At 40.9% G+C, this 13,182-nt stretch overlaps 1 protein-coding gene across 14 annotated transcripts in view; it reads right to left on the bottom strand.

The window, feature by feature from the left end:
• Nucleotides 1-13,182, bottom strand: part of PHACTR1 (phosphatase and actin regulator 1) — a 574,604-nt gene that overhangs the window by 227,510 nt on the left and 333,912 nt on the right. For all 14 annotated transcript variants that reach the window (XM_009450525.5, XM_009450527.5, XM_009450524.5 and 11 more), the window contains one exon: nt 11,840-12,004. In XM_009450525.5, the coding sequence (XP_009448800.1) occupies nt 11,840-12,004 (165 nt within the window). The remainder of the gene's footprint in view (nt 1-11,839; nt 12,005-13,182) is intronic.

Below are 13,182 nucleotides of genomic sequence, written 5' to 3'. Positions count from 1 at the left end.
CTCTGGTTCACCGAGACCACCAGTCCCTCCTGGTTTTCCTCCAAACTCTAGCGGGCCATCTGTCTTCTCTGTAGGCTCTGCTGCCTCTGTTCAGAACTCACAGGCTGGTGGCCCTCAGGGTGTTACTGTACCCTCGACTTTGCTTCACACTTTACTTTCTCTCTTTGGAGTTTTCATCCCAGGGCTTCCATGATCATCCAGGTGCTGATGACTTCCAATCTGCATTTCTTAGACCTCTCCTGACCCCAGTTATCTATACCCAAGGAGCCCTCCTCCATCTGAATGTCTCAGAAGCACAGGAAAGCTGGCATGGCCCCAAATAAATTCATCTTTTCCCCTCACAAATCTGCTCCTCTTCAGTGTCCCTGACTTAGTCAATGGTACAATGTGGAGGAAAAGTTAAATATTAAATTTGAACTCAATTGAACATGGACACAAACAATGGTCACCAAGTCCCGGAACAGATGAGTTGAGGCGTTCATCCAGCACTGTTTTGGAGAAATCTGTATTTCAATCTATTCCTATATATTAGTTATTGAAAAACAATAGACAATCACAAAAATCAAGTTGACTTTTTGTGTTCCTTGAGCCCAGTCGCAAAGGGCCTTTGTGACTGGGCCTCATGCCAAACAACTTGTTACAAAAAGACCTAGGGTCCCAGACCACGCTGAAGCTTCATGAGACGTCTCCTCATCTGTGCAGAGACAAGCGGCTGACTCTGGAGCCCAGGCTGTTGCTTCCCGGTCTGGTGGTGAATCCTCCATAGTCTGGCAAGTGTGGATATATATATATATATATATATATATATATATATATATATATATATATATATAATCTTTTCCCTTCTCCCCTTCCCGTTGCAATTTATTATATTAATTTGCTTATTATACCATTTGCTTATTATATCATTTGCTTATTATATCTGCATTGCCATTTACGTGGGATAAAGCTTGTTTACCCTTAAAGATATTGTGTGTGTGTCTTTTCTTCTCCCCTCGTGCATCTCCTGCACAGAACATACCTCCATCCATTTAATTGCTCAGTGAGAAATCCAAGAGTGGTTTTTTATTCTTCTCCCCACTTCCACATCCAATCTGTAATCAAGTCTTGCTCATTCTGTCTCCTAAATATCTCTTGGATCTGTTCACAGTCTTCAGTTCCTAATGTCACTATTTTAGTCTAGGCTATCTCCCTCTCTCCCCAACATTATAATCAACCACCTGCTAACCAGTCTTCTTGTTACCAGAATCAATAAGGACACAATATTCCATTTGATGTGATAGGAATGAGGTATCATCTTAATTCTATCACAAGTAAATTTTCTCTCATTACCAACACAACATTTATAGAAGTTGTTATATTATAAACTTGTAAACACCACTTGGTGCCACTCCAAGCTTTTCCCATAATATAGAGAATAATCTTTCTAAAATGCAAGTCCTCTCATAATTTCCTATTGCATTAGGATAACACCCAGACTCCTTAACATACCTCATAAGACCTTCATGAGCAGATTCTTGTCCATGTCTTCAGCTTCATCTCTCACTACTCTCTGTCCCTTCCCCCAACAATCCTTTTCAAGTCATAATTTTTTTTTTTTTTTTCAGACAGAGTCTCACTCCATTGCCCAGGCTGGAGTACAGTAGTGCAAACATGACTCACTGCAGCCTTGATCTCCTGGGCTCATGTGATCCTCCCACCTTAGCCTCCCCAGCAGCTGGGACTACAGGCATGCGCCATCACACTCAGCTAATTTTTAATTTTTTTTTTTTTTGTGGTAATGGGCTCTTTCCATGTTGCCAAGGCTGGTCTCAAACTCCTGGGCTCAAGTAATTCTCCCGCTTTGGCCTCCCAAAGTGCTGGGATTACAGGCATGAGTCACCGTGACTGGACATAATTTCTTTTTAAGCTGTAGACTGTTAACCTCTCCTCTCTTCCCTGGCTCTCCTACATTCTGTTCTGCCCACCAGGAGAGATTTCCTCACATGCATTGCTAACCCCTTCGTTAAACATCCCTTTCTCTAGCAAACCTTTCCCAGTAACTTGCCACTCAGTTGGGCTTGTCTCCTTCAAGCTCTCAAAGCCCCTGTGCATCTCTTATCACTTCACTTCTGCTTTATTGTAATTGCTGGCTTTATTGTCTGTTTTCCCTTTAAGACATAACCTTTGGGAGGTAGGGGCCATGTCCGTCCTCACTGTTGCAATGGTATGGACTTCTTATGAACAATGGCAGCATCTGGCACATAAATACATTCAATATGGTAAGCTGGTATCCTTTATGAATTTCCTATAGTTTATAGAAGTCCAACAGCCTAGATTCTGAACAAGTAGACTATATTACTCTGTTAGAATGAGAAATAGGAACACCAAGGGAGCACTTAAGTTAGAGTGCAAGGCCTGTAACCCTCCATCTTTCAAGCACGTAAGAGCCTACTCAAAATCATCCATTTTTTCAACCTATCAATTTTGTCTCTTTGCTTTAAGCTTCCAGCTCAAGAGCTATGCCAGTGATGGGCCATAGAGTCTTCATGGTGGACACAGCTAGTCTTATGCTGGATAAGAGGCCATGTTTCCCTTTACCAACAATAATTTTCCATCCCACACTACAAAGATGTCAAGACAAAATGTGACGTAACTAAGGGTTTATTTCTCTACTCCAAGAATTGCAAATGTACTCTGTCAATGACATGGCATGCTAGGGTTTCCTGACAGAGAAATGAGAAATCTGGGGCTAGCATGGAAGGCAACCATCTTGGACACCAGGGACTGACTCTTCCAGAACAGCCCAGAAGCCTATCACCATCAGGTCCAAAGGCAGAATCCAATGTAGACTGCCTTGACTATCCAAGGAGTTTTATTTAAAGAAGAATAATTCTAGAAACATGGGCTTCCATGGAAGTGATTCCTGGGACATAGTGGTTGTTAAAGTCATAAGCAACTCTGGGTGAATTGATGGAAGACATAAAGGAAGCAGAATCTAGCCCTGTGGGAAAGGGGAAGCCGGGAAACTAGGCAAAGTGGTTGGCTAACAGCCCAGGGTTAAGGGCTGGTTCTTGTTTGATTGGGGGATTTCAGGATAAGTGGAACCTATAGCAGAATGACAATTAGGCAGAGGGGTCTTAGGGAGAGGACTGGAGATCTATGCTCACCTGAGTACCTGAGACTTTCCTGTGCATACATACTATTACATCAGTCTTCTGTTGCAAATAAAATACAGGGCAAAAGCAAGGAGACTGTTTCTGGATGCTGTCATGAGTATCAGGAGAGTTCCCAACATATTTCCGGCCCAGCCCTTCATCATTATCATCAATTACGTGAGGCTGACAGAAGCAGACTAAGGCTATGTTTCACAGGTTCCCAACTGCATGGAAGATGAACAAGCAATCAATTATTTGTATCTGAAGCTGCTGCCTGATTATCGTACTACTTTACCTATATTAGGTGGGTCTCCTAATAGCTGGAGTGAAACATTCAAAAGCAAATTTTGGTTTTGATTTTCTATGAATCAATTGAATTGCAGTACTTTATTGCTTAAAAATATGATGGGCCAAAACATCTCAATTTGGAAAAGGAAAAACAAAATTTTTCCAAGAAAATATCAATTCAAAATTAGTTTAATGCAAAAACCAAAGAGGAAATTTCCTTTTTTTCCTCGACTGAAAATGGCAAATTAAGTCAGCACAAAACTCAGCAAATAAGATATATAGTTGTTAGTCTACTAGTAAGTAGGATCATTTACCATGTTTTGAATAAGGCAATTTCCAGTTTCCTAACTTATTCCTCCACCTCAGCTGTCCACTCCCATGGTTTGAGTTTGTATCTTGTCTCCATAACTGTATCACCTAAAAACCACTAATTCAAGAATGCAGCTGTTTACTCATAAGCTCATGATCTTCTGTATTGCTTCTGCAATTGTTCCCACTGACCAATTTAAACTTCTTTGACCTCTTTGGAACTTAATATTTATTGATTTTTCTAATTCCTCTGAACCCCCTGGACCTTTCCTTTCCTATCTAAAATTCAGTACTGCAGTGGGTCCCCTGCCAAACGGTGTGCCCTAAAAGATACATCCAAGTCCCAATCCTTTGTTCCCATGAATGTGATCTTATTTGGAAATAAGGTCTTCGCAGATACAACAAATTGAAGGATATCTGAAATAGATTATCCTGGATATATAGGTGGTCCCTAAATCCAATGTCTGGTACCCTTATAAGAGAAAAGGAGAAAGAGAGAGACTTGAGACACAGAGAGATGCCATGTGAAGGTGCTGGCAGAGATTCAAATTATACAGCTGCCAGCCAAGGAACACCAAGGATTGCCAGTGGCCACTGGCAGGGAGGAGAGAGGCATGAACAGATTCTCCCTCAGAGTCTCCAGAAGGAACCCACCCTGCCAACACCTTGACTTCAGATTTCTGGAACTGCAGGAGAAGCTCTGTTGTTTTAAGCCACCAAGTTTATAGTAATTTGTTATAGCAGCTTAGGAAACTAACCCAATCTCCCTTGCCCTCCTTTTCTTTCTACTCATCTGGCAAAACTCCAGTTCTGGATGGACCCAACTATGAGCTGTACCAGGACAGCCAAAAGCCAATGAAAAAAAGTCACCAGTACCATGTAGAGTCATAATCATCAATCTGGAATGGACTTCACCCTGTACGTTCTTCTCCTCCTCTCCCTGTTAGGAGATAACCTCGCTTATTACCTAGACAAACTCAGTCACCATTGGAAGAGATCACCAAATGTATTATTCTGTCTACTGCTGCAGCTTCCCTCTGATTGCAGTAGAGTTCATTCCTTTTCTGATACTAGCCCTTCTTTCTGTGCTTTGTAACCCACCTACTCCTCACTTCTCAGCACCCTTCCCCTATCTCTTCTGTCTCATATTTTCTAACTCCTTCTACTGCCTCTTTCACATTTGCTTTTCCTATTGATCTCTCGTGCATCATAAAACAATGGTGACAAATCAGAAGGCACACATACAACCCCCTATAGACACACATAGATTTCCTCCATCACCCATCTTGTCCTATCTCTTACCCACTTAGCTGCCAAACTTCTCAAAAATTTAACCCCATCTTACCCCAGCTCCCACTAACTTCTCACTCTACACTAATCTGACATCTGCCCCAAACAATCAACCCAGGCAGCTCTTGCTAAGTCACCAATGATCTCTAGTTGAGTGGAGCCACTAGTGTCAATGGACATTTTTCTGTACTTCTTCCACTTGACTTCATGGTATTAAACACGGTTAACTGTAGCCTCCTGGATGCCTTCTGTTCTTGGTGTCCACCACATCTTAGGCTTCTGGTTTTCCTCCTACCTCTCTGGCCACTGCCTCTCTATCTCCTTTACAGGCTCTTCCTCCTCTATCTAGTCTTAGGGACAATAATCTTCCCTCATCTATAAGACCGTCCTTGGCCCTCTTCTTTCCATTTTGTTCTTGTTTCCTAGCCAATCTTACATCTAGTCATCACTCTAATTATTATATATATGCAAACGACCTGAAATTTACATAGCCAGCCCAGACCTCTCTTTTTCGTTCCACATATTCAACTGCCAACTCTGGATATCACAAAGTTGACTCAAACACATATCTACGCGCCTAAAATTGGAATCATACCCCCAAACCTGTCACTCTTCCAAAGTACTCATCTCAGATAAAGCCACCACCATAAACCAACATTAGGGTGTCAAACTTTACATTTTAAAACCATTTTTTTATTTTAAAAATTGTCAACTTTATTGAGGTATAATTGTGTGCAAACTGCATATGTAAATATACAAGTAGATGAGTTTGGACCTACGCATACAACCATGATATCATCACCACAATCAAGGTAATAAACACATCCATCACCTTCAAAAGTTCCCTTGTGTTCCTCTGTGGGTTTTGTGTGTGTGTGTGTGTGATAAGAACATTTAACATAAAATCTACCATCTTAAATTTTTAAGTGCACAATACTGGATTGTTAATTAGAGGCACTGTATTATACAGTAGATCTCTAGAACTTATTCATCTTGCATAACTGAGCTTTTATGGCCATTAAGAAACAACTCCCCATTTCCCCCTCGCCTGGCAACCACCCTTCTACTTGACTTTTCAGATACCTCATGGAAGTGGGCTTATGCCACATTTGTCCATCTGTACCCGGTATGTTTCACTTGGCATGGTGCCCTCCAGGTTCACCCATTTTGTCACAAATGGTAGGATTTCCTTCTTTTTTAAGACTAAATAATATTGCCCCGAAATGTCAAAATGGAACATTCCATGCCAAAGGCGACACTGCTTCTATCTCTCCTTCTCATGTTTGACCCATTACTAAGTCATTTGTTCCTTATAAATTCTCCCAAATCCATCCTTTTCTACCACCAGACATTAGTTCAGGCTACTATCATCTGCATAATGCCTCCCACTGGTCTGTCTGCAGCCACTCACACTCCTGAATTTGCTCTAAACGAGGCAGAATCAGTGGGGAGCTGGTCTTTGGTTACCTCTCCAGCCTCAACCCACACGACACTCAGCTCTCCATTCTCCAGCCACTGGTCTTTCTCGCTCTCCTAGACTGCTCACCTCTCCTTCTTCTACCACAGGGCCTTTGCACAAGCTCTTTCTGCTGCTCATTTTCTACATTTCTACACTTTCCTCAGACTCTAGCCCAAACCTCTCTTCCTTAGGAAAGTTTCCCTGACCCCTCAAGACTAAGTGAAGTCCCCCCTCTCCTTCTCCCAAGTACCTTTCCTTCATTGCCCTTATCACAGGTGAGACTTTACCTTTATTTTTATAATTTCAACATTTGACCAGCTGTTTCTCCATTATATCATGCATGCCAGGAGGTCACCGACTAGGTCTGGTTTGGCTCATGGCTATATACCCAGAGCCAGGTGACATTCCGGCATGTGGTGGACACTCAGTAAAAGTTTTTCATGTTTTTCTCTCCCCACCAACAACCAAGACCCTAGGTGTGCAGAAAATCTTAGAAGCACAAAGGGAATTCTGACACATTGTAGATTTCCACGGCCAACCCCTGCGGCTTATGATTTTCTGTCAAGAGGAAATAAAAGCATAACTCGGTGGTGTCTTCACAGTTTCTGCCTGCCAGTTCTACTTTTCTATAAATACAGTCCTCATTTTCAAGGAATTTGGATAAGATCGCTGCAGTTGACTATTTGGGGAGGCACTGCCTGTTCTATTTCAGAGGGGATGTTATCATCTGTCTTCATTCCTGGGGCAGGTGTGGAGATGCATTGTGGACCCCATTGCAGATTCACATAAGAAGCTGAATGTATCAGGCTCATAGGTTCGCAAGCCCTGGGCAGGGCCTCGGAGGGCAGACTGAAAGGCATGTGAGGATCGTCTTCCCTGAGGACCCATTATTTTATGTTCCATCCATTCCTGTTTTCCTCCTGCCATCCTGTGATGCAGGACTTCTGCTGAGAGCTACTCCGTGTCTCAATAGTGCTTTCACCACCATCTGGAGCTCAGCCCCTGGGTCTTAATGCTCAGGGCCTTTTAAGGATGGCAGCCTTCAGCTTAGAACAGGAAGGATGTAAGAGTAGCATTCGAAGTGGAGGTCTACGTTCAAAACATCCATGTAATCGTTGATGTCAAAATTGAGGGAAACGTTGAAATCATAATTTTCCAATGTAGTTTTCTTATTGCTATACAACTGGTAAATAAAATTTCTGAGTGTCCCCTTGTATAAGGTACACTATCTACTATCAAATATTGTAATTTATTCCTTGTATAAAGGTACACCCAGAAATTTAATTACAAAGAGACACATAAGCCCCTGTAACAAGTTACAGTTAAACCACAGTATACCTAATCATGGCAAATTATAAATGTAACCCAGTCTGTAAACAATAACAAGCAAAGTAAACATTGTATTGATGTCTTTTTGTGTGTTCAAAGAGGGATATAATTTTAAATACAAATAAATAATATGAATATATGGACTTATTCTTTCTTTTTAAAATGGTGGATAATATTGTACATATGAAAGGATATGATATAGACTGAGCAAGATTTTCTCATTAACCAAGCTCTACTCAGCCTCCCCTGAACCCCTTTTTCCTTTTTTAAAAAATTAATACACAATAGTTGTATATATTTTGGGGGTACATGTGATATTTTGATGCATGTATACAATGTGTAGTGATCAAATCAGGGTAATTGGGAATATCCGTCATCTCAAACAGTTATCTTTTCTTTGTTGGAACATTCCAATTCTTCTCTTCTAGCTATTTGAAATGTATAAAAAATTCTTAACTATAGTCTACTCTATTATCAAATATTATACTTTATTCCTTCTATCTAACTGTAGTTTTGCACTCATTAACCAACTTCTCTTCATTCTCCCTTCCCCCACCCCGAACTCCTTTTCAACTGAGCCTGACTTTGGCCTTCCATGTTCTTCTTTCCATTGTCCAATTTTAGCAAGGATCCTGGTAAGTCAGTTTAACCAGAATCTCCCCATCCTCAATATCAGATAATTCTCATTATCTAATCATTAGGTTCCTCAGTCCCCACCATCTCTCAGGTGATATCTGATCACCCTGGCCTGTCTTCAGCAAGAATCCTATTAGATTGGCTTAGCCAGAATCTCCCTTACTCCTGATGTTTCCTTTTAGTAATTTTCCACCTAGGGACCCTCACTCTGCTCCTTGGTTGTAAATTCCCACTTGCCCATGCTGTATCAGAGTTAAGTACTGACCATTTCTCCCACTGCAAGACCCTATTGCAGTGGTCCCTATCCTTCTTTCAGTGGTGTTGAATAAAGATTGCCTTATCTTCAACAAGGGTCAATGAATAACTTTTCCTTTAACAACACATACATACAAGACAAAGATAGGTATACTAGCTAAAATTGGCTAACCAATGAACATTCCCTCAATCAACCAATTCCCATGTATATTTACTTAGATATGACTCTTATACACACATGGAAAAGTTTGCTTTGCATATGTGTGAGATTGGGTCTCAGCTGGTCACCCAAGCTGGAGTACAGTGGCACGATCACAGCTCACTGAAGTCTTAAACTCCTGGGTTCAAGCAATCCTCTCACCTCAGCTTCCTGAGTACCTGGGACTACAGACATGTGTCCCCATGTTAATTTTATGTTTTGTAGAGATGAGGTCTCACTATGTTGCCCAGGCTGGTTTTTAACTCCTGGGCTCAAGGGATCCTCTTACCTGGGCTGCCCAAAATGTCGAGATTGCAAGAGTGAGCTACTGTGCCTGGCCAACTTTTTTAAAACTAGCATACCTTTAGTTACATCATGCACCCATCCATCTATCATGATATAAAGATATTCTGTAGTGTATTCTCTACTTTCTCTAATTCAGGAGTGGAATGTCTCTAAGAAAACAAAACAAAACTGCACACAAATATCACATTCAGCTGCCACGTTAATCAATCTGGCCACAGAGGTCACAAGAACTTGCTATGATCATTAATGACAAGAATGATTTAAGGTTAGCAACTCTGCTTGTCACGTTTCCATTCTTTCTCCCAAATGAGCTTAAAACAAAATTTTTGAAGACGTTTAATAATTCATGAGTAATCTGATGCCATTGCATCTGCACCTATCAGGTGATATGTTTTCCAATGTCTTGAAGACATTGGCATAATCGGTCATGTGAGAAGCCTCAGGGCTTTGCCTTGTGGCCTTGTCAAATGAACTAAACAAAGCCCTTGACTTGCCAGGAGGAAATGCATCCATCACCCCATCATTCAGAGATTCATGGTGACAAATGACAATTACCGAAATGTGTGTACAAACTATTTTGTTTAGCAAAGTCAGGAAGAGACCTCATGGCATCTTTGTTTTATATATATATATTTTTTTCAATGCTTACAAAACACTCCCATTTTCTTTCTTGTTTCAGTGTCTTACATCTTACTTTGCTTAAAGAATATATTTCACTTAGATTTCTTCTCTCTGAGACAATGACCTAAGTACCCTTTTCTGTCTCAGTGGAGGATACACATTTGGAGTTTTGCTCACTTGTAAATCACTCAGTTGTTTTTAAGGATGCACAAATGACACAAATGACCTACAGGTTTTGCGACACCTTAAGGAACCAGCACGATGACTGAGAGAGTGAAGAATGCAGAGTCAGAGTGGTGGGACTTATATGGGTAATGATTTAGAAATGTATGAAATTCAGAGATTCATTCGTATCTCAGGGATTAACAAATATAACATCAGGATGGTGGGGCTTCCAACTAAGAAACAGAGTCAGAAAACATGGGTATCATGAGAATTAAGATTTCAAGACTCTGCAGATTTTCTATGTTATTCTCTTTCTTTCCCAAAAGTGATTAGCATTAAGATTCTCAGATCTGTGGACTGATATTCAGGTACAAGAAGCACATCTCCTATTTCAAGGTTAGTTTGGGGGTGGGGCAAAGAGGGAGGAAACCCAAGAAATGGAAGAGGTGATGATTCTGAGCAGGCGAGAAGGCAGGTTGAGTTTTTGAGGATGTAGAGGGAAGAAGGAAATGAAAACCTTGGGGTAGCCCTGGCAATGACTGGACACGTGATTAGAAAAATCAAAACAAAGTGCCATGGACTTAGTTGTCCCAAATTCATATGTTGCAACCCTCACTCCCCATGTGCTGTTATTTGGAGAAAGGGGACTTTGGGAGGTGATTAGGATTAGATGAGGTCATGCAGGTAGGGCACTCACGATGGAATTAGTGTCTTTATAAGGAGAGACTCTCAACAGTCTGCTCACACTTGCTTACGTACATGCTCTCTCTGTGCATACAAAAATGAAGAGGTGATGTGAGTGTACAGCAAGATGGCTGCCACCTACAAGCCAAGAGAAGAGGCCTCAGAAGAAAACCTATCTTGTCAGCAACTTGATCTAGGACTTCCAGCCTCCAGAACTGTGAGAAACACATTTCTGTTGTTTAAGCCACCCAGTCTACGGTATTTTGTTATGGCAGCCCAAACAGACCAAAACCAAAGGGAATCTGTATAGCTCTTCCACTGTCTGATCACAGACCCAATGGGGTGAAGTCAAAACTCTATGTCTTTCCCTGTAGCATATTTCCCTCTGCACACCCTTACTTATTTAAAAAATATCCACCTAAGATGCCATACAAACTCTCCACAAATATTAACTCTTGTAAGGTGTTATTCTTACTTCTGTTTTACAGATGAGGAAGCTGAGGCACAGCATTAATAAACTGAGCAAGATCATATAACCAGCAAGTATCAGATTTGGGATTCAAACCCAGGAAGTGTGGCTCCAGGATCTGTGCTCTTAACCCCTCAGCTGTACTGATTTCCCCCACATTTCTTTGCTGTCCATTGAGCCACAAACCATACAGTTATCTTTGCCACCACAATGATTCATTTGTATTCTTTGTTTTCCTGCTATGTCCAAGAATCACTTATTCAAGGTTTTTCCTCCATGAAATAACCTATTCTTATCTGCCAGTAACCATATAACTTGTTTTCCGCTATGTGTTCACTTCTACTGGAATAGTGAAAATAACAATGAATATAATAAACGCATCATCAATGCCAGAATGAAAGCATTCAATTATAGAAAAGGCAGAGGCCTAAATTCAGATTATTCGTAGATCAAATTAAAAGGGTGGTTCTTTAGTTTAAAAACAAACAAAAAACCATGAGATAGGAGAAAACACATAAGATATAAAAGTCATTCTTGATCATACTGAAAAAATTTTAAAGACAAGAGCCATTCCAAGGCTTGATATTTTTTCTCCTTTGGTTCAAACAGCCTATTGCAATTAAATTCTGTTAAGATAATAGAGTTGAAGGCAACAAACACCAAATGGGAAATGAAAGAACAAATCATCCTACCTGCTGACGTGTGTTTGAACTTTTCGCTTTTCTTCTTCCTCCATTTCCAAGGCTTGAAAATCCTTCCCAGGTTGGCAAACTTACTTCTCCTGCGGATGGGTGGGGTGTGGGTGCCTGGGACGAGGGAGTCAGAACGCATCGCCGCCAGCCTCTCCACTTCCTCAGCTTGTTATTTCCAAGAAAGAGATGAAAATAAAGAGAGAAAAAAAGTGTTAAAATGGGAGCCTCACAGATGGCCAACGTTTTCCATGGTTACAGATAACAGAAACCACGTGACTAGAGTTTCTCTTTGCCTTTTGGAATGGAAGTCACACCAGTGTGTTCTGAAGGCTGAGGACAGTTGGCCAACCCCTAGAGATTCAAAACACCCCAACCAAATTTGCTCAACTTCTGTTTAGGCTAGAAGAGGAAGAGAAAGAGGAGGAGAGCGCTCTGGACAAGTCAGGGACTACCGCCCAAAACAGGGAGAGGCCACCAGAAGATTCAAATGAGAGTCAGTGTAACTACTGGTCCGGCAATTTCTCAAATAAGACTTGGCAGACACAATCACTACAGCACTGTCTACTGAGAAAAAAGAAGGGAGAAAACATTTATCAACTGTCTATTCCAAAGCCAACGTCTCCAATACCCACTGCTGTCTACTTCCTACTACCTGGCTTTACCTAGACCTTCAGCAGCACTGAAATCTGTTAAGCAAGTGACTGTACTTTAGGATTACTGATCGATTTTGGAGTCACTCACACTTCCATTAGATTTTACAATTGTCTTAATTCCACTAGTTTTTCTTTTCCTGGAGTCTTGCTTAAAAAAAAAAAATTCTTAGAAATTGAGAGCTGGGGGTATCTTTAGGGAAAATCTATGCTAATCCCAATAATAGAACACTTGAGCATATTCAACTTTCAATCTCATAATGCCTAGTGGACCCTTCCTTAAAGGCCACAATCATCCCAACCTCTTTTTACCACATGAAATAAAACAAACTCTTTTCCATATTTACAGATTCCAATACCCCAACTTGAATTTTTAAGAAAGGAATAATCAGAGAAAATAAGCTCTTTGGCAGAATTGAGGGCATGGAAGGAATTCAACTTCCCAGAAAGCAAAATGATATCTGAAGCCATGGCAAATCCCAAACCACTTTGTTCCCTCAAAAAAATCATCCAGACTTCTGCAACCTATGCATTCCTTGCAAGTTCAACCTGCCAATGACCATATAAAAATGATAGTCAGCTTGTTGTGGTCTGAACATAGTTTTAACTCAGGAGATCCATTCATTAAATACATATGGAATTCTGAGTGTGTGCTGTGGCAGTTGTATTGGTGACAGATGTGATAAGCTAGTA

The sequence above is a fragment of the Pan troglodytes genome, chromosome 5 (genome assembly GCF_028858775.2).
Source record: "Pan troglodytes isolate AG18354 chromosome 5, NHGRI_mPanTro3-v2.0_pri, whole genome shotgun sequence".
In the NCBI taxonomy this organism is placed as follows: Eukaryota; Metazoa; Chordata; class Mammalia; order Primates; family Hominidae; genus Pan; species Pan troglodytes.
Note: the sequence above shows the minus strand (reverse complement) of the source record. Positions and strands in the feature narration are given on the sequence as shown.